This window comes from Tinamus guttatus, unplaced genomic scaffold, assembly GCF_059628265.1.
Source record: "Tinamus guttatus ecotype Peru unplaced genomic scaffold, ASM5962826v1 Tinamus_guttatus_pri_ptg000674l, whole genome shotgun sequence".
Lineage (NCBI taxonomy): Eukaryota > Metazoa > Chordata > Aves > Tinamiformes > Tinamidae > Tinamus > Tinamus guttatus.
Window position 1 is genome coordinate 993537 of NW_028289208.1, and position 22829 is coordinate 1016365.

General features: G+C 45.7%; 1 protein-coding gene across 1 annotated transcript; it reads right to left on the reverse strand.

Moving 5' to 3' along the window:
- Positions 1–45: 45 nt before the first annotated feature.
- On the reverse strand, positions 46–21641 carry LRP3 (LDL receptor related protein 3). The gene is made up of 7 exons (XM_088536490.1): positions 21575–21641; positions 17111–17158; positions 11362–11500; positions 3849–4057; positions 2486–3572; positions 1421–1553; positions 46–902 (listed from the first exon to the last, which is right to left on the reverse strand). Exons 1-7 carry the CDS (start codon positions 21639–21641, stop codon positions 69–71), a joined length of 2517 nt encoding a protein of 838 aa, XP_088392616.1. The 3' UTR covers positions 46–68.
- Positions 21642–22829: the final 1188 nt, after the last annotated feature.

The following is a 22829-nucleotide window of genomic DNA, read 5'->3' on the forward strand; positions in this document are numbered from 1 at the left end:
AATAATCAAAGTGCACTGTCATATAAACAATGAAGTTACAAAATCTACAGGGCTGGAACAAAATTTTATTAGCAAACAAGTAAAGATTCATCATCACTGGTACTGATTTCTGAGAGGGGAGTAGAGGACTCTAACATTGGCACTTCTACAGAATGGCAACCAGCCGCACGAATACCCAAAGGCTCCTCCCGATATGCGTTAGGGCAGCATCGGTTTTGTCCATCCACTGGAATATGAACATTCACAGGGCTGTCTGAATAAGCAGACCCCCACGCTTTTAAGGGTAACCTACATGGCTCTTCACTCAATGGATGACTTCTACTCGAACTACTGCCCTCTGTGACAGTCCTTCTGGATGCTGACCCTCCATGGGTCGTTTCTGTAACACTTTCAGACAAAGGATCTCTGAAAGCCTTTCCTGAATCCACTTTGCTGGACTGTTTAAGCTCACTAGTAGAGCTCTCAGCACCTAAAGATTTATCAGTGTGTCCAGTCTCAGGCTCTGCATATGCAGCTGTGCAAGTACTAGATAAGACATCGGAGGGAGACAGTTCTGCAGTTTCAGTCTCTGTCTGCAAGCTGCTACATTCAGCTTCTTGGAGGTCCCTGGCCTGGCCAAGAGCATCTGCCTCTAAATTAGGTCTTTCGGGGGAAGGTGGAGGGCTCCGAACGGCCCCGTCAGCACGGCTGATGGTCCCCTCGGCATGGTTGATGATCCCGTCACCCAGCGTCGTCTGGGAAGCGCGGGCCGGAGTCAGGAGTGGGATCTGTCCTCGCGCCCGCGGCCTGTGGAAGAGTCTGCTCCAGAGCCTGCCCAAGCGCCTCCGAGAGGAGCTCCGTCTCGACGAGTGACGCCTCATCTGCCTCCTCATGGCTGTGCGAATATTCTGCAGCACAGAAGCCTGTTATACAGATAAATTCAAACTATAATTTCATAAAAATTTAAATGACTTCCCCTAAAGCCAACCCTTTCCATTAATCCACTAATCTCTCCATTCTACCAGAATTCTTAACCTTAATCCATTAACTTCCTTGTTAAAATGAAAATTTTCTAATAAATAAGCTGCCAATCACACTCTGTCCCTACCCATTCCCCACACATACCTCTAATCTTCAGGGTTTTCTTTGAGTTTTACCTCTACTTGTCTGTCCAGCAAGATGTCCCATTTGTCCTATCTGACCACCACTAAAGAATCAGACTACAGAGCACCAAGGCTAACATCAGCAATACAGCCAATGTGTTCAAAAGCAGCCACAAGACTAAGATAGACAACTGTGGTTCTTCACCACAAAGGAAAACAAACAATTTTAATAGCACTTCCACTACAATTTCACTGCTGAAAGAATACAGATCCAGATTGACTTCATCTAATTTATGGTACTTTGGCTGCCCATAGGTTCATCTGTGCTGTCTCCATACTTGCGACGCGTTGTACACAGGGAAGTCCTCAACTGGTGGGATAAGTCCTTGTGCGATCAGCTGCCCATAGGAAGGTGGAGCTTCCCGCCGCACAAACTCTGCCTCTAGTCGTGTCATCTGGGTCTCAAACGCTCTGGAATCAAAAGGAAAGTTAAAAAGAGAAAGAGAGAGAGAGAAATAACTGTCATTTTGTCCTACATCCCCCGCATTAATGTAACAAAAGCAGGGTGGAGGAATTCACAGTAACAAGAAGAAAAAGACACACTCTCAAGTAGGCCCAGTGAAAAATCTTATCGCAAAGATGCTAAAATATGTAAAAAGGATAAGAGTAAAAGGGTAAAAGTCAAGGAGTCAAACCAGCAGAAACCTTTGGTGCAGTTCCAACTTGGATTGTGTGGTTAGGAAAGTTTTTCCAGTCTGGTTCCATCTTACGCCAGTAACAGCACTAACTTGCTCAGCAAGGATCCAAAGATTATTTTTGGAAAATACAACATTAAGAACTGGAAAGAATCACATAACAGGGGCAGGCTTGCAGCTGCAGAGAGCTCTGCCGTTCCCGCCAGGAGCCAGGCACCATCACAGTTCCCAGCAGAGCACTGCAGCTTTTCCAGCTCCTTAGTCAGATTTGATCCAGGAGAGGACGTAAAGCACACTGTGCTGGAAACAGAACCAGCAGCACGGCAGGGAGCCAGGGCACGCGATGGGTGTCGAAGTCCCGTACCTCTTTCTCCCACAGGGCAAAACCACACTTGCACAAACATTCAAACACAGCCAGAGAAACACACACGGGCTACACAGCAAGTGCAACGGGGCTGGGGGACAGTGAGGTTAGCGCTCACACTGACTGCTCAGCAAATACCACACAGCATGAGCAGTGACACACACAGGAGCTGACGTCCCTCTGCTTCTGAAAAACTAAACTGCTCTAAGTCCAGTGCAGTGACTGCTTAATTATCATCAATTCCTCTAATTAATTGCACTGTATTACCCAAATTCTCTTTTATAATCTATCTAAATAAACAAAAGCCTCAACCTATTACAGCATCACAGAAGGAAGATGTTCACCTGTATTCCCTGGTCCTTAGAGAATATAACTTAAATGCACAGCCCAGTGCTATCACCAGCAGCAAGCCACACACGAGACTCCCGATGAGAGCGGCTGTGATGACCTTCCTGGGCACGATCACCAGGCAGTTATGTTCATCGCTTCCATCCTGGCAGTCTTCTTGGCCATCACAACGCCAAGTCTCAAAGATGCACAGATTTGTACCACAATGGAAGTTTCCTGGCTGGCAAGTAAAGCAGTTCTTTTCATCCGAGCCATCCGGGCAGTTCTTCTGGTTATTACATCGGTCAAGTATTGAGTAGCAAAGCCCACTGTTTCCTTCACATGGGTACTCATTCTTCTGGCAAGCGGGACAGTTCTCCTCGTCCTTGCCATTTGGACAGTGCCACCAGCCATCGCAATGCTGCTTGTCTGTGAAACACTCCTCGTCACTTCCGCAAGGGTGTTCCCAAGGAAGGCAATATCCTTTCACCTGATATGTTGCATTGAACCCATGGCCAATACTCTTGGGACGGGCATGATACGAGACAGTGAGTTGGCCCTTTGAAGACTCCACACTCACCGAGTGCCTGTTGTTGTGATATGAAAACGTTTGCATTAATTTATCACCTCTTTCCCCAATGCCATCATACACCTTTACATAGTCATTGTAGCCCAACTGTAAATCAAGCTGCAACAGAACGTGTCGATTATCCTGTGTGTCCACGTACCATGTGCAGCGAAGGTCTGATCTGCTGTGATCAGCACGGAATAAATCTGGGGAAGCAAAAGACCCATAAAAATTACCCAGCCTTTTACCACATGAAAGATCAGGACAATTATCCTCGTCTGACCCATCACTGCAGTCTTTTACTGAATTACATCTCAGCTCGTTTGTCAAGCACTTGGTGGAATGGACTACGCTACACTGGAATGTTCCTGAGGGACAGATGCTGGATTGAGGCTCTGTTGGAGGGACAGTGCAGTTTCTCTCATCTGAGTTATCCCCACACTCATCCATGGAATTACACTTCCAAGTGCTGGGAATACACTTTCCATTTGCACAGCGGAATTCGTCTGACTGACAAACAGCCTGACCTATTTTTCCTGTGAAAGAGGAGGAGAGACTAGTCAGTGATGAAACTTCCAGAAACATCCAATGACACATTTTAAAAGTCTACTTCCCAGTGCGTCACAATTCAGTCTCCCAGGCCAGCACACTTCAGGAATATTGAAATAAAGCCAAGTGGAAAAAATACCACTGTTACCATGGCCAACATTTTACAGTCATTAAGACCAGCACAAGACCCTTGTCAATAAATACTGTCTTCTGGTTTTGCCAGAGAGCATATTAGAGAAGCCAGTGAAACTGCAAGATTTTACCTCTAATATAAGAAAGGCGAAATCCCTGAGCCTGTCCTGAGCTTGATGCATCGGAGTGAAAAAATATCCAAACGTGATCCCTTGAAGAAATGAAAGATGGAGGTATGGAAGATCCACACACTTTGTATTCCTCCCTCTTGGAAGAAGGGCCAATCATCAACCAGTCTACTGTGCATTTCTGAGAGTCTTCCAAGTCAAAGTTCTTAAAACTGTTAGGAACAAACAAAAACACAAGTAGAAGAGAAAACTGAAACCATGCCAAACATGAGAGAAAAACAGGCTGTAATAGCTGACTTTCTGCACCAAGCAGTACTGACATAAAGCAATTATATTCAAAGATAATGAAACACCTACAGTATGTTGAGTACATGTAAACACAGCAGTCAAGTTTCCCCAGTTTGGAAAAGTACATAATCTCACAGGCATACACAATATGCCAAACAACTCCAAAAGTTGAAGAGATGATCTCTTTCACTGGAAGCTCTTAAACGACCTGCTTCCCAAAACACAGACGCAAGGAAAGCACAAATTCCAGTACACATTATGCAGAAGGCGAATTATTTCCTTTCCGGCCTTAAAAAAAAAAAAAAAAAAAAAAAAAAAAAAAAAAACAACAACTATGAATCTATGGAAGAGGAGGGGAGACTACTGTCTTTGCGGGGAGGGATGACAACAGAAAGCAGTAGGGAACAGTACAAAGATTCCTCAGGAGATGAAAAAGTAAGATAAAATTGGTTCTTCAAACTATGGATAGATAGGAGTGGAGAGGACAAGAGAAGATCAGGACATCAAGGCGTAAAAATGGAACTGCAAAATCTCTCAAACACTATTATGTTTTAATTGAAAGGCAAAAATATTCCCTTGCTCGGAATGCAAGTGCAGAGTGAAAAAAAAAAAATCTGCAACCTTTTACAGTCAGGCAACCAGCCTTTCCACTGGCTCCAACCCAACAGCAACTCAATAGTAGATTACGTAGGGCAAAGAGGTGCCAAATTGTTTGCAGGACACTGAACACAACCAAATGATACCTGTAAACCGCAGCTCAGGAACCATATAGCATATTTGCTCAGTCTGATTACATAGATTAGATTTGCATTCAGTAATCTGCAATGACAACAGCCACACACAGAGGCATGTCTCACTGTGAAAGGACACTTAGAAATACATTTTGGTCCTTTTGCACATAATGCACCTATAAAAACAAGCCCCCCCTTTTTTCTTCCTATGTACTTCATGCAAACACTTGGAAAGGACTTTCAGAAAGGCTGAAATACTCCTACAAAATAGAGGCCACCTTCCACAAAGAACCTTACACAAACAGAAGAAAAGAATTCAATGGAAAAGATAAATGGAAAGATAATCTTCTGTTATCACAGTAGAGCTACAAAAGGCTGTAAAAGCCTGCCAGATCTTTCCCTTTGAAGGTGAAAGGGAAAGAGCCGCCACCAAGTAAACTAGCCAATTCATCTAGGCAGGAGCTCTAACCTACATATACGCGTACGTACACCATATACTAGCATACAAACTCTCTCTTAAATAGTAACAGGGCACTAAAAGTGTTAAGTTAAAATGAAAATTGAGAAATGTCAATAACATAACACCCAAAAGAAGTCATTTCTCTTTTATGCCTCTCTCCCATCATGCTGTATGTATCTCACCAACCAGGAAGAATCACCCTATGGTGATATACGTGAGAATGAGGGAGATCACTCAGATCTCATGAAGCTTCTGGAACAAACGGATTCTGCCAAGAAGCTCCAGGTGATTTCACAATCAGCATGAAAAATTAAAGCATATAAAGCATTAAAGCATAAAGAGTTAAACCAAAGTTTTCCTGTCCTAAGTGTTCTGCAAAAAAAAAAAAAAAAAAAAAAAAAATCTTTTAATGACCAGTAAAATGTATGAGCAACCACTAAAAAGGAAAAGGAATTATATAAAGCAGCAGTAATAGACTATTGGCACAAGCGATCTGAGGCAGCTTTACTAAGCTACCACATCGGGTTTGCTTTCTGTAACTCACTTTGGTACCAGAATCAAAAAGGTTTCTATCATCAGCTTGGAGACTGTGTGCAGGGTTTTCTTGCCATAAAGACTTTTTGGATAAGCATTAGAATTATATTCCTGCCCAGAAACAAGTTTTGTAAGAAAAGGGAATAGTTGCCCTTTTGCAATGAGAGGGAGAAGGAAATCTGTGAGAGACAGATGAGATCATTTGCTAGATCTTTGCATCTCTTCCTTCTTCTGTTATTTTGCATATACCAGGAACAACCTTAAAGAACTAAACATCCTCTTGCCCTTCCCAGCTGCCAGCAGCGTCACAGGCCACTCACTTTTCACACTCTGTGGAAAAAAGCTGCTCCCGTCTCTCACGTAAATAACTTGCACATCAGTACTGCTACTTAACACAGCCTGGAGACATCTAAGGGGAAAAGTTCTCCCTCTAATAAGCTGGCTGCACCTTATATTAAAATGCATTTATTTCTAGAAAAAAAAAAAAGTGAATTTAAGATGCACACAGTACAGAGAAGTTGGCTACATTCACTTTCAAACTCCTCTGCAGATAACAGGGCTAGATATGCAGAGCCTGCACATGCATATAATTAACAGCATCTTCTACCTGCACATTGAGAACTTCTCACAGCACCTCACTAATAAGGGGTTTGGGGGGCATTATGAAGGGTTTGGATGACAAAGAAGCTTTAGTCCTACTTTCCAAAGCAGAAGCACAGACACAGAGAGAACGACGGATTTTCCCCTGGGTCCCTTGCAGATCTGGAGCAGACATCCCAAACTGCTCAGCACAAAACTCCACGCTTCAGTCACAAGCCAAGTACATGGCTGCAAAACAGCATCTACTTGCAAGGAAGCATCATCATTAAAAGCCTCCCTGCAAGCACTAACACACAAGGCCTCACGAGGATGCCTTTCCTGAAACAAATGCCCTCGTATTAGCAAAAGGCAAGAGAGAACATCCACAGGAATGAACTCCTTTCTTAATAAGCATCTTAATCACATACTAGTGCCTGGAAGTTGAAATGCCACTGAATAAACAAAATTTCTCTGAAGTATGGATGCCCTCGTTTTGATATTTTTATATATATATATGCGCGCAATAGATAACATAGCAGTTATAAGCACTTCTTCTTGTAAGGGCAAAACCAAAGTAATTCCGTTCTCTTGTGCAAACTATAAGCAACAGACATATTTAAAAGTTCTGCTTTAAGGCACTGTCACTCCACAGCAATTCTTCCTGAGTCTTCCTGCTACATGACATTGTCTCCAGCAGAAGCGAGTTTTGCTCCTTATAAACTGATAGCAATTTCTCTCCAGAACAAAAATGTGATACATTGGAACAAAGTGTCGAGCATCTTCACCACACAAAACACTCCTTTATAACAAAATATTAAACAACATGTATACGTAGGTGTGCATATACAAATACATAATTATTGTTTGCTAATGTATTTTTGAAAGCAAAGTTTAACATGGCAGAACTATTTCTTATATAAATATGACCTTAAATAACCCCTGTTTTATTTTACCCAGGAGTTCAGGACAGTCTGTTCAACCTCTGCTGTATTCAGAAGCATTAACTCATTATCATCCTTCAGAAATATCTCTGTCAGCCAATTCTTTTTTTTTAAAAAAATATTGAGTATACAAAAATACACTAGTGTACTAGGTACGAGGAACATTTACATTTTGAGGATCAAAATAACTAAATGGGAGCTGAAAAACACAGCACTGGATCTGTTCTTACAAAATTCTGGTAATTCACCTAATGATATGATCCCGGAAAAAAAGTTACTTCCAGTACCGAGACGGACTCTGGAGAGCTCCCTGTGGATTACAGGCTTGGCTATGCACCATATCCTGCTGGTCAAACTGCTCTAATGAAGCAGCAGCACCGCACAACAACACTTTCCTACCAGCTGGCTGGTGTTTGCACATTGCTGGAAAGAACTTCCTTAGACCAGCTTGTCATAAACACTCAGATCTGCTGCAAATCCAAAACAAAACCCACCCTACCTGCAGCACCCCTGCTTAGCAGAGCTGAGCTTCTTGCCATCTGCACTGGGAGGAGCAACAGCAGCTAGAAGTTAGCTTTATAAATAGTGTTGGGAATTCCCCACAACCCTCCTAACTAATTTAGGCACAAACAACTACAGATTAAAGCACAAAAAATGCATTCTTAATAACTGGAACAGAACACGAGATGATCACGAAAACACACAAGAATTGGTAAACTGTTAGGCCCAGCAGATGTAAAAGCTGAATGAAAGGAAGTAAATAAATAAATAAGTGTCCAATTTGGCCCTCTAAACTCATTAAAAAAAATTGGAGAACAAATATTATGGGTAAATCAGTAGAGCACAGCCCCAAAATAAAACAGACCAGCCAATTAAGCAAGAGAAGTCACTGCTATTTGCCAGCCTGTTACCACAAGTGCAGGCTGTGAACAACTGATGACTTAATTGGCTCATTAAAAACTTCTGCTTAACCACTGAAGCACAAGGACCTGCAAGTCAGGATCTATTCTATTCCCAGCTCCTGAGCACCAACAAACTCAGTAACCTTAGGGAAGGGACACGGCCCATTCTGCAAAAGCTGAGCACTGCAGCTCTAATAAGATAAATGGTTGTCAGGAGGTTTTTCCAATCAACGTAAGGGTTTGAAATACTCCAAGTTCAGCAAAAAAAAATAATTTGAAGCAGTCTCTTTAGTTTGTCAGATAACATACCAGCAAGCCTTTACCTGAACAGTCTGCAGTTTTGTGCAGAATTTTAAGCTCAGATGGTATCTGATAAACTTTAAAGCCAACAACCTGTCACTTCACTGAAATAAAGTCAATGAAGGCACTTCCCCCATGCTGGATTCTTAAGAAACAGCTTGAGAGGGGCACTAGGGAAGCAGTAATCACTTTCACTACTCTATCCTCAGTTCCAAAAATGCAGAACATTTTACTCTCACTTCCATAATTTCCTATAATAATTCTGCCCACGGTTTAGCGGTCTGCCCTGTTTAGCAGGTATAGTAATAACTGCTAAACAAAAAGATCTTTTTCTCTCACTTAAGGAAACATACTCATATACAGCCAATACAGGCAGTTACCGCACAATCCATCTTTATCTAATCTTACAGGATTTCTTACTTAGCCCTCTGAGAACAGGTATAAAAGCAGAGGGAATGAGAGAAATGAGAGAAACTTCTGTAACAACAGACTGACAACCTGAATGCAGAATGACACAACATAATCCTGGATAACTCATGCCCAGTACCTAGCAATTTGCTTCCAGGTCTTAACAGTAAGATTCTGGCAAACAGACCAACTTAGGGGAGAAGTACTGACACCTGCTTCGCTCGCAGAGACGCATAGGCAAGAAGAAAATGTGTTTATTTGTTATTGTGAAGTCCTCCCCAGTGATTTGGGAAGTAAATTATAATGCAAAACAGTAAGCATGGAAATGCAAGAACATGATGAAAATCTATACAAACATATGAGAGGTAGATACTAAAATAAAACTTCTAAAGGACATGCCCACAGGAGACAGTATCTTTCATCCAAATGTAGATCTGGGTACTGTTCCACAGAAAGCTGCTGAATAACAGGTTTTTAAAAATTCACTACCAACTGCAGTTTATCTAGAAATCAAAACTAGCTGCAACTGAAACTTCATCTCTTAATGATTCTTCTTCCTGTATCCCAAATATGCGACTTACATAATGTTGCTGTCTTATTGTCAATGAAAATTCAAGATCAAAGGAAATGCATTACACAATTTTTTTTTTTACCTTCCAAAATCCAGATCTTATCATAAGAACTAATTTTGTCTGACTTTCCTAGGGAAAAGGAGAGGAAAAAAAAAAAAGAGACAGGCTACTTTTTTTTGCCCCTATCAGCAAATTGCTGGCATCCCCAAGTCAAGAGGAAAAAGTGCTTGTATTTGGACCCCATCTCCCAGTCTGCCTGTATCATGTTGGCCTGGGCAAGGCAGCTGCCTTCCTTACGTCACCGGCTTTACAAGGGCTACAACCCTCTAAACAGCGTTAAACATCTAGAGAAATTCTCAGATGCTGTTAACGCTTTGCATTTCATATATCACTGCAGTGAGTCATTCCATCTATAGTCAGAACTGCAACACTGCAACACATCTGCTACCCACAAACAGCTCCCTCGGATGTAAACACGTAACTCCCATTGTCTGCACGTGTCTGTGAGAGCAGGATATGACTCCATGTGCTATTACCAGTTTCCTCATCCTGCTTTCCCCATTTCTTGAGGCTCAGTTACACTCTGTTCGCAGAGGAGAATCTCAGTTCTAACTAGAAGCTCCGAGATGGTTTCACGACATAAATTGCAGTGTTATTTTCAAGAGCAGAGCTCTGCATCTCATTTATGTGCCTCCTCAGAGTTTCCGACAATCTCTGCTTTGAAACAAATTCCCCAAGCCCAATACGGTTTAATGGAGTTTAAAAGCACCTTTCTATTTTTGGATCTCAAGTGCTGGCAGGTATCTGCTTCCTTACTCTTGATGAGTAGTTCCTATTTTGAACAATGGACAAAGGAGCCCTCCTATTATTCCATCTGTGGCAGATTTGTTTTTAATTGCAGAGCATCTGCAGCTGAAGAGGTTTGCAGTCTTTTTAAGCAGCTGAGCAAAGAATGAGCAGATGGTGTCAAATACAACAGTGCTAAAAACAAAACAAAAAACCCTCCTAGTTTTCTTTTCTTTTTTTTTTTAATAAGCAATTCTTGGTCCGAGGATGCTATGATTAGCCCAGAGACATCATGCACGTTCATAGAATGTTGATATTATAGCCTGAAATCTTAATAAAACCTTTCGGAATATATTATAGTCTTTTCTGAATTATATTTTCATGGATTCATGGAAAGGGCTGAATCTGTGCCACAAATTATAGCTATTATCTAATTCTGTGGAAATGAAAAATTTAGCGAAAAAGCATGTGTTTTGGTTGACAAGTAACAATAAGCAATGATTATCTTCCTGTAGCAATTAAGCATACCACCATTTCAAGAGATTACAGACCAAGCTGTTTTTGCTGTAAGAATCTTAAGTAGCCCAACTGAATATGGGCTACTTCAGGTTTTATGGCCTTCACCTACCCCTGTTTACAGGCAATTAAGAGAATGAAGTCTATTTAATGTGAGTAAATACATCACTGTTTCCCAACTCCTCATCTATCAGAGCTGCATGAGATCTCACTTAAGTAATGTGAAGATAAACATATTAAAAGACTACAAGTGATTTACATGTATAATAATGGATGTCAGAAGTAACCTACAAACAAGCTGGAACATTTCTAAAATGAGAGTGGTGCCTGCCCTGCAATCACGCTTCAGCACAACCAGCTTCAGCTTCCTGTGTTCAACCAGGCTACCTTGGAGTAGCTCTGCCAGGCGGCTTCATACGAGTGTATCAGATAACAACTCACATTTTGTGTCATTTCAGCAAGGCAACCCTTTATCTCCACAGAACATCACGAACCATACCTAATTGTTATCATGTCTCCACGATCTCCTTGAATGTACCAGCTGCAGTTTACAGCTGGGGGATAGTTTAGTGGCCAGGAAGGGCTGTAGATGACTCCCCTTCTCTCTGTGTGCTGTTCCAGTTCTCCACTGCAAGCAGCTGTTAATGAGGAGGGAAAATTATTATTGTTAATGCTTTACCTAATCAACAATTCATATTAGCTACAAGCACCAATTTCTGGGGATTGCAGACAAATGAGAGTCAATAATTTTATCCTCTTATCACTTTCTTTCCTGCCCTGGTTTTTAATTAAGACACCTGCTTTAAGTGTAGGTAAGCACAACCTGCATTTCAATGCAGGAGCAATCAATAACCTTGCGTGAATCCACCAAAGGCTATAATCAATAATAGTGCACAGATCTGCCAAGTGGGTGTAATACAAAAATCCTTCTTACCAGCTTCCCAAAGCCTGGGTATGTCATTCAGCAAATGGAGGGGATCCATACTCACTGTAAGGTATCTAGAAGCTTATTTTGCTATAATACATTCCTGTGTAGTTGTTCATTCTCCTAACCATATCACAAACCTGAAGAGTTTTTAAATGGTTTTAAGAAAAAGATCTCAACAATAACAAAAAAAGGAGCAAAAGTAAGCTGGACTTCAATGTCAAATGTTTTCACTAAAATTAAGTGTCCTAAATTCCTTCTAAATTCCACAGATATATTTTCCAGATAGGGAAAGGAGTCCAAAAAAAAAACAAAACAAAAAAAAGGCAAAGTAAAGCTTCGTATTTTCAAAGCACTTTCAGATCTTCCTACGGACAACAGAAGGGTAATTAAAGCCAAATCAAAATACTTATAATTTGCAATTAGCCAATTTGAAAATGAAAGTGAAATGTTCCAAGGACAAATGGGAAAGCTGTTCTGATGGGAAAATATACTCTCAGTAGATTACAAGAGGGGAAATTCTCTGTAATGTAATAGCTATTCTGAACATTCTCCAAAAATATTTTAAAACCTATTTTTAAGACAAATGACTATTTAGAGCCTGACTTGTGAATAACAGCAGAATTTTCTTTTTTTTCATAAATTATTAATTTCTCCTAGCTTCAAAAAGTGGCAAAGAGAAAAACACAGAGCCTTGTATCCCAGGTTTTTCACATGTGTATCTACACCCAGGTACAATGCGCTGCAAATGGCAGGCTCCGAGTGCTGCTGAACGCAGAGGCATCGTTGTCAGACGCGGCCCGGACGGGGCTCGGCCGCCCTGCCGAGGTCCCCGCGGCCACGCGCCGCTGCTCCGCTTGCTCCCGGCGTGCGCTTCCGAAGCCGGAGCCACAGCAATATAAACTGCGTTAGACGAGTAACTTACCTGAGGCTAAGCATATAAAAAGCCATTATTTTCACCCTCCAAACAGGGCATTCCACTGAAATATATATACATAATTCCTACTACTTTCAAACACCACAAAAAAAAGTGCAGAATGTATCTATTTTTCAAACATGTATTTTGCAGCAAGGAAGTTACAAAACACCAAGATTTTCATGGTCATGCTTGGAAAAAGACAGGCTTCACACTGGACACTAGCAAAACCCTGGACTACAGAAACAATTACACTTATAAAAGAAAAAGACAGACCCACAGGACTTTTCACCTATAATTCTCCTTTTTTTATTTCATTATACAGACTTCTTTTGCACCATCGCTAACTACAGTAACTACACAAAAAAGGAACCTGGTAAGACTGTATTTTGTAACTGCCAGAGCACTAAAAGTTTCCCATGGAAAAGCAGCAGGCACAAAGCAAACTGAGCAAACACACTATACAGCACTATCCGGAGGCTTCCACCAACAGCACAACAACTATTTCTGTTCCCTTTGCATCAACTACTGCTCTGAATTAAAAATACCTTCTTGAAGGTACAGGTATTAAAATAGAAAGCAAAATGATAATTATGCAAAGCTTATTTTAGCTATCAGTGCATCAATGTGACTTTCTCAGAACCAAGTCTGCACATCATCACTTTTACTCACATTCATTGGTGTAGTTAAACAAAAAATATTTTCCCAAATACCCAAATTTCGGGTTTTACAAAAACCTGAAAAACAAGTATTTACATAAACCTGAGGAAGTGTTTACAAAAATCCTGAGCAACAGTTATTTGAAATATTTGAGCTTTTTTGAAGCAAGATCGCTAGCAGTTTTTCTTCTGCAATAATATATAGCTGCTAGCTTGTAAGCAGTAGATCCGACATAACATGACAGTTCAGTTTCTCAGGGAGAAATATTATTTCTTATTAACATTGCACATCTGCTATTAGCATCTATACTACACGGAGAGGAATAGACAAAAGAAAGGATTTTCCACTTTAACAGCAGAGGAGGAGTTGTGAAACCCTACTAAAGGGCATAAGCGATGTACGGCCTATGCTGACACTGCTTGCCATTTCAGGCAGCTCATTTTGCAGCGTTAGCTGTTTTCACCACTATTTGGTGGCCTTACGCTTCTGGCACACAACACGCATTTCTGACTTAGCCCAGCCAAAATTAAAAGGGCAACTGCTCTGCTGTTACAAAGGCTCCTAAATCTTCACTCACATTACTAAAACACACTGTTAAGAGCACGCTGTTAACCCACACACTGTTAAGAGCATGTCCACAGCCCTCTAAACGATTGTGACAAACTGTCGGGGAGGAGGGCAGAGGAAGGAAACTGCTGCTGTGTTTACCTAAACCTCACTTATTTGCCATACGCTTTTGACACCTTCCATTTCCCACCAGTGCTCCTCACTATGGTATCTGCACATCAACAGATCGGCTTCCTCCTCAGCGCTCTCCTCTTCATCCTCCCACAACTGCTGGTGCTAGACAAGGTGAAGTGCTCGAGCGCTGCTCTTCCACCTACTCAAACGACTTTTCTGGAAGAAAAGCCTACACCGAGCAGCTCCCTCTCAGCGCTGGGAGCAAACAGGAGAACGACACGAGGGACTTCACGTCGCCGGGGTCTCAACAGGGCCCCGTGATGGGGCCGCCAACTGGGTCAGCGGCGAGTGCGGTGAGCGCCGCCTCCCACGGAGGGGAAGACGCTTCCCCCGGCCCCGCTGCAGCGGCTGCGAGAGGCAGCGCTCGGCACCGCGAAGCCGCGGCCGCCACGGCAGCGCCTTCCGGGCCGCGCTCGCTGCCTCGGGGAGGCACAGGGGGACGCAGGCCGGAGCGGCACGCGGGCAGCGCCGCGCGGCGCCTCAGCGCACAGCCATTCCTCACAGAAACACTCCAAAGGCCTCTCGAGCCACCGAGACACCGCAGGGGAATCTCGAAGCAAAAGGCGCGATCCTGGATTCCTCACAAGGCCCCATCAGAGACAACTCGACAACCTTTTCTATCTGGATTGTTCTACAACTGTTTTTCCTGCAGCCTTTCTGCGCAAAGAGGGAAAACACAACTTCCTACAAGCCCCAAACAGCCTAATGTTTTTACAGTTAGGATTATTGCAGAACTGTAACATAAGAGTATGCCAGTCCCAACTTGGCAAACTGACAAATAAACCAAAAAAAAATATCTTATTTTCAGAGATGGCTTACTTAAAAACAGATAAATCCTGACAACAGATTAGTAATGATTACTTTATAGCTAAAAAGATAAAAACTCTTTAAACAAATGCCAAAAAAGGCTTGAGTTCAGAGTGTTTCTGTCAAGCAGACATAAATCTTAATGAGACTTTCTGTAATAATCAAGTCTGGTGGGTTCCTTCTACTGTGAAGAGCAGTCAATCCCTCCTCCAGTTGAACGCATACCAAATACTTGCTACTAGGAACTTGCAAGGAAATCTTCAAAAAGGTGTCTAAACAGTATTACTGCTATTTTTGCAAGAGATTCCGCTCCACCAAAGGGCAGGACAGTTTGCACGAAGGGCACTGAACTGCACAGGAGTAACTGTTAAGATGATCCCAGCATAAATGCTGCAGTTTTGCACCGTTGTGCAGGGTGCCAGGGTCTGTTCCAGGCACAAGGGACACATCTCAACCATCTGCTCCAGGATGAGGGATGGTTTGCACCTGCCACAAGGAACTTTTTTCCCATATATTTTCTCTGCAGTTATCTCAGGCTAGGCAGGAAACCCTTCCTAGTTCCTTAAGATGCTCCATCAGCGCACGCGCTGCCTCCAGCGGAGAAGAAGGCCTCTCTGAGGGCTCCCTCACGTTATCTAGCCCAGCAGGCGCTGCTGCCCGCCCTCACAGGCAGCGAACGCCCAGCCCCAGGGCTCGACCCGACCCGCTCATCGGCGTTGGCAGCAGAGCGCTCCGCCAGACCGACAGGCTGAACCGGCTCGCTGAGAGCAAGGGCACACGCTGCGAGCAGGGCTCCCTTGCAGCTGCAGCTTCTCCAGCTGGAAGGACGTGCACAAGCACAGAGAAGGTGGCAGCTCTCCCTGCGATCCCCAGGGCTCATTATTTCTGCAAAGAAACCATGCTCTACCCTACAGGAAAGATCAACTCTGTAACGAGCTGCTCTGCCAGGATGTGTTCAGCAGAGCAAGCATTCCTCCCAACTCTTTATCAGGGCTCTTTCTTTCAGTCGGACCACCTGCAAAACGATTCCTGCCGGGGTCATCTGCCTTAGGAAAGCGTGATCCTAACCTGCAATACAGAGACAAGAGAAGCTACATGAGCCACCCTTCTGCTATGACCTTCTATCATCACTGCCCCCGCCGTTCTAGTTACACTGCCGGGAAACAGAGCCACTCAAAGCTGTACCAAGACACGAGAACATGAAGGCTGCTGTACTCCAAGGTTTTCCACAGATTTGAAAGAATAAAGGCAAAACGTTTCATCTATCTCTACCGATTTCTAGCAAGAAAAAAACAGCACTAGAAGGCAGCAGAGCCGACTGGATGGAGTGTTATGTATTTCAAACTGAAGTTGTATCACCAACCTAAGCCAGTCACTGCATAATTACTCAGGTTACACTTAGTACACTCATTTACCATACAGCCTACGGATGCCAGGCTCTATCAAAAGCCAAAGAATCATCCAGACAGAACATTGACTAGGAGATAGATTTCAGTCTGGATTTTTTCCAGTAAAGGAATTGAAAGACAATGTTAAAAACAGCACGTGTCATTAAGTAGTTCATCCAAATTTCCCCTAACCTAAATTTACGGTGTTACCTAATCATAAAATGACTACCCTTTGCTGATTTAAATCTGCTTTCAAAACCCCGTGTTGACTTGAAAGCTCAAAGTCCCACATCAATCAACCCATTGACTTACAATTATTTTTGTGTTTGCCCAACTCCTTTTCTGCTGTTTTCCACATTTGGATATTCCGTTTTAATTTAACAGTTGCAACCTCTTTGGGCAGAAAACATGTCCATCAACGTGACTGTCGACTGACAGGCACAAGGGGAGCAAGCAAGTAATGGCAGGGCTGTAGACGAGGAAATTGCACTAAGTGCTGCAATTCTGGTTACATTTCCACTTTGACATTCATGAGACATTTTTGACATTCCAGTTTTAGTTCCCCCTGGGAATGGGACACTTTCCTCAGCTTGACATTCCCAGGCACATTTCCTACACAAAGATTTTTCCCCCGGATGTATTGGCATGTAGTAACCCCAGGAAGATTTAAAGTTCTGCACTTCCTAAAATGTCATTGTTACTCTTTTTGTCAAGCAAAGGTCACATGGTATTGTTTAGAGATGTCTTCAGGTGAGAAAGAAGCAACAACTTTAAAAGAACAATAAACATAAATAAGAAAAATATGTCTTACCTAATGAGGTGACAGCACTTTCTATTTTCCCAGTTAGGAAGAGATTCACTGTGTAAAGACAGAAGAATAATGCTCATACAGGTTGCATAGATATAAGGAGGGTTAGTAGCTAACCATTCCTAAACAATTGCTGCAGTGCTAATATAAATTATTTGCATTCTTCCAACAAAAACCTTGCTTAACCACATTGACAATTCACATCATCAACTATTATCCTTTGCTGTAGTTATGAAAAAGCCAACACAGAATATTGCTTCAATATCCACCAAATATGGTACCAAGAGGACTGGCTGCCAATCTGCTCTCAATTGTCTTCTGTGGGTTTTTCTTTTTTTTTTTTTTATTATTTTTTTATTTTTTTTCCTCCTAACTGGGGAAGACAGAAGACCAATTACACTAAAACACTCATAATCACTGCCAGTCACTTTACCTTAAACACTGGAAAATAATTACTAAGATTACTATCTCCAAATTTCGCTGAATAAAACAAAGTTTGTTTCTCTCAGGTAAATGTCACCTTGAAAATAAACTGTAAAAGCTAAGCGGATTAACTTGGCTAATCAAAAGCAATGATGTTTTCAAAGGGGTACACTGACAAAATCACACCAGGACAAGAAGATGCTGCAAAACATTTACAAATTACCCTCCACTCTTATTTTTTCTCAGAATTTTTTCTCTCTACTCACAGTGTATACCCAGTGGAGTGAACCAAAAAAAGTTGCTATTGCCTAAAAAATCTCTCTCCTAGGCCATGGTTACTTCAGAGGCCAGCGTAATGTGTAGTTGCATATTGGTTTCCTCTTTGAGGCACTTCTCTAATGGCTGAAGTGTGCTTCACCAACTGCTCACACTTCTGCAATGTTTTTATAATCTACACAGACAGCTGAATAACAACAACATGAGAAATGTTAAAACAAATATAAAAGGTCTAAAAAGTTACCAAAACTTAATTTACAACATCCCAGGCAAACACCCACTTTGGCTTAATTTTGCATGTGTTAAATCCTAAATCTTTTTATAGTACCTCTGTCAGCAAGCGTTTAATAAAAAACATCATCAGAAACGAGCAATAGAAGAAGAAGGGAAGCTGTCCCCGCGCGCAGCGGTCGCCGGGAAGCTGCTCACAATTAGCACTATTCATCCAGCGCCGCGGCGCGCGCAGGCCGCCGCGCTGGGACGCGCTCCAGACGCTGCAACGCGGCCACCCTGCGCCAGCCGCTCCTGCGGGCGCTCGAGCCAGCGCACACAAACGCAGGACCTGGCGCTAACGGGGGCGGGAACAGAACAGCTAAAAACAATTCCCTGGCTCTTTTTTTTTTTCTCTCTCTTCTTTTTCTACTGTGATAGTTTGAGGCCAATCACAGTTTTCAGTTTCTTACGGATCTGAACTTTTACCAAATCCTAGCACTCACACACCTTCAGCGATCTTTCAGTGACTCACGCCGGTTTGGACTCCTTCCTTCCTGATCCCAGATGTCCAAGGGCTAAATACAGACTTGATTTCAACACACACACACACACACACACACACACACACAGAGCTAAGAAGCTCAGGCTGAGACCAGGTTCTCCAAAGTGGACACTGTTCTCAACATCACTAATTACAGAAAATTCAAATTAGTGACTTGAGGATGTTACCACAGATGGGAGGGGGAAAAACTTTGGCTCCCTTTAAATCACAGGATGTTTGAGGTTGGAAGGGAGCTCTAGAGATCATCTAGTCCAAACCCCTGCTCAAGCAGGGAAAACGGTTGCAGGGTTGAACTTTTTAGTAACGTACAAAGGAAGGAGGGCAACCGAATGGCAGCGTGCGTACACTGCGGCTTGAGAAGCAGCAGCCTTGATGTGCAGAGCTGCGTTAAGGAGCATCAACACCACCTTCAAAGGGCCCGGAGAACACCGGCACTGCTGCTGTCCTGCAATAGCAGCACGCTCCAGAGCTGCTCCCCCGCAGCCCGGCGCGGGTCGGAGCGTGACTAAGAGCAGCACGGCGCGTCCTGCCGCAGGAAACGCTCCCCTGCAAACCCTTAACCGTTTCTGTGCAGCGCCGCGCCGCTCCCCGCCGCAGCAACACGGCTGCACGGGATCTTCTCACGCAACATCCAAGCGCCGCTGTTCCTGTAACCATGGCAATCGAGTCATAAAGACTAAAAGGAAGTTAACTAGTGATTGCCACAAATTGGATTTTAGGAAAATTAAAACATTTTGTTTGGCTCCAAAGGAAAGTACACGAATATATTCCACATAACTCAAAAGGCTTGTTTGCAGGTGCGCTGCATGGAAACACCCGGGTCTTTTCCTGGCACGCTGCTCCCCATTTCCCACCGGACACCCTCGGAGTGCCCGGCACAGCGTGCTGGCTCCAGCACCCGCCTGGAGCCCCGTGTGTCCCCTGGAAGGCACTCGCAGCACCAAGACAAGGGGAGCGAGCAAGGAACGAGCTGACTCAGAGTCACGTTACTTTCTCTGGAGGACGCTCCAGCACTCTTGGTTTGGTAGTGGAAGATAAAGCGCAATAGGCAGCTTTGCACAGAGGGCCTGGCAGATACTGAAAGATCCCCCCCGCCAACATACACCCACACGCTGAAAATGTTATTACAGCCACACAAAAGCAAAACACGTGTTGGCTGCTGCGCGCGAGTGGCTTTGCTCTCATTTCAAATTCTTTTACACTAAGGCAGCAGTCAAGAAGGGCTCTCTCAATACAGCCCAAGTTCACGTCAGGTCCTTTCCCTGACAAATAACCACATGGTTTGCGGAGCATCTTCTTTCCCCCTCAACTCAAGACCCTCAGATCAAAATGTGAGAGATCTCTAAACTAACATTTTCTGAAGCACTCAGCTCTCAAAAGTGTCAAAGCCCAGAAGAAATAACAACTACAGCCTGTTAGTTTTCTTGTCCCTTGTCAAAATAAGGTAGAAGTCCAGGGATACATTAGAAAGTTCTCCAGAAACTCTTGCTCTTAGCAGTTGAGGGCACTTACGGGACAGCCACAGAAACCAGAGGCAGCTCCGCTGGCTCACACCCAGTGCAGGGAACTCGCGTGTCCTTCACTCCCTCAGGGAGAGCTTTCCGAGGAGGAAAGCGGGCAGTTTGCAGCAAAAGGGCAATTCACATTTTTTTCCTCCTGGAGACAAAGGACAACTGCCAGTCTTGCCCCTGGGCCAGAAGCTGCAAACTTCACTATTCTGATGTTTTTCCTATCTGATAATGTCCCGAACTCACTCGTAATTCTCAAAAATGAGACACAAAATGGCTTCGCCAAGGAAACAAGCCCAGTCCCGGTCTCCGGAACAGCGGTTTGTAGTCAAAGTCACGTAGAGTGGCATTGCGCCCATGCAGACACCAAACACCACAAAGAGCTACAGGAAAACAAGCAGCGTAAAAAGGCAAAGAGCAGGAACTGAAAATAGAGCCAAAAGGACAAGCATGAAGAGAAACACAACAACAGGCAGCGAGCAGCGCTGCTCCCCAGGGCTCCCCACCCCCTCGTGGGGCTGCAAGAAATGGGGTGAAACTTCTCAGCTGAAAGGAGGGGACAGGCAAGGAAATTCCAGACGTCACAGAAAGCAGAAGTCTGTACAACTCTCAACTTCCCGTTACCCAAGGTGAAATACAAGAAATATTCTGTCTTCAACGCTAGAGTTTATATAATCCTTGAATATGATATTAGTCATTTTAAGAACAATTGTGCTCTGTCCCTTAAATAGGCAAGACCTTTAACAAGGTCGGACTTGGCCCCAAGGAAAATGTCCAGGAATTGGAGACCTGGCTGAAAGCTGGATCTGGAGCTCTGCACAGACAGCGCAGCAGACCCTGGCTGGGCACAACTCTGACACGGTGCAGGGCTCCGCAAAGGGTCACGCAGGCTGCAGCCAACATTCAAACACGTATTTCTGATAGTTTATGTAAGGAAGGCTGTTGGCTGTAGGGGGTTATCGGGAACGAACTCGCCTGCGGCTCCAGCAGAGCAGCTGCCTTGGCGCACGCGGCCCCGAGGAGCCCCGGCAGCTCCCGGCCACCGACCCGGCCCGCACAGGGGCCCGCGGGCGCTGCGGCCCGGGCTGCTCCCTCGCCACCTCTCCGCGGTGCCGCCGAGGCAACTTTCGGCAACTTCCAGCCTCGGCGGCCGCCGCGCACCCCGCGGGCTCCCGGCCAGCTCAGCCCAAGGCTGCGGCGTTTCCCCCGCGCGCCGGGAAGGTCCCCGGGGCGACACCGGCACCCGGCACCTGCCTCGGAGCGGCGCGGGCAGCAGCGGCCGCGCGCGGGAGGCAGCGCGGATCGCGGCAGGGGCAGCAGCGAGAGGGCGGGTGTCTCTGCCCGCTGCCGCCGGGGCCGCAGGCAGCGCAGCCCGCGCCGGGCGGCCGCCCGCGCTGCCGCCGCGCGCCCGGCCCGGCCGAGCCCCGCAGGCCCGCGCAGGTGCCGCCGCCCCGGCCGTGCCCCGCCGCCGCGGCCGCCACTCACCCAGGCAGAGCGCGGCGAGCGGCCCCAGCGCGCCCTGCCGGAGCTCCGCGGCCGCTGCCGCCTCCATGGCCGGGCGCCGCCGCCCGCCCTGCCGCGCGGGGGAAGCCGCCGCCGCCGCTGCTCTACGCGGCGCGCCCGGGGCCGGCGGCGCGGCCACCCCGCGCTGCCGCCGCAGGCCGGGGCGCCGCGAGCGGCGCTGCCGCATCCGCCGGCCGCGGCCCCATGGCCGCGCCGCGCTCGCGGGGCAGGTGGAGCAGCACGGAGCGCGGCGCCGCCGCCGCCCCACGTGACCGGCCCGCCGCGCCGCCCCGCGCCGGGCCGAGCCGAGCCGAGCCGAGCCGCGCCGCTCCGGAGCGCGCGGGGGCAGCGCCGCCCCGGGCCCGCGCACCTGAGCGGGCGCCGCCGCGCGCGGCCCCCGTCACGCTCCCGCCGCCGCCGCCGCCATGGCGGGGCAGGGGCCGCCCCTCGGAGCCCCGGCGCCGCGGGCGCCTCCCGCCGGCCGGGCCGGGCCGGTTCGCGGCGCGGGGAGGCCGCGCTGGGCCCGGCCCGTCGCGGCGCTCCACGCTCGGGCGCTCGGCGCCTCCGAGCGCCAACACGAGGAGATCCCTCCACCTGCTTTAAAAGCCGAGCGTTTCTGCGCCGCTCCGCCACGTGAGAGCCAGCGGACTTGCAGTGTGCAAGGCTCGTGTTTAATACACCAACTCTCACCACGTTAACTATCGATCCCTAGAGTTGACGTCATGGAACAATCCATAAAATCCATTATTGCACCTTCTTTCTCGTGAAAACATTCTAATTTTTAAGTAAAATTAACATTTAAGGGTTGTCCATCCGCAGCAGGGCCTAAGCGCAGGAATGCTGTGCATGTGCGTGGGCCAAGCTGCAGCTCTCGGGTGGGCAGCCAAGGCGAGCGCCTCCCTCGGGATCCCTGGATTTGGCAGGGTGAACGCAGCCTGGGTGACACTCCTGGGGAATAAGCACAAGGAATAACACAACGCGAGGAGCAGCAGGACCAGGACATGGGTGCAGAACTACAGCCCAGGTGTTTGCTTGCAGCAAGCACGGGCTTTCCGCACTGCACACCGATAAAGATCCTCGGGAAAAAGATGCAGCTAAATAAGCAATAATGCCTGTACCAGATACGTGGAGTTTTGTGCGCTCTCCATTTTCAGTTGACAGCTAAGTGTCAGCTCTAGATCATGCACTGTACAAAATACAGGTTAAAAATAAATACACGTTCAAGAACGGTAGTAAC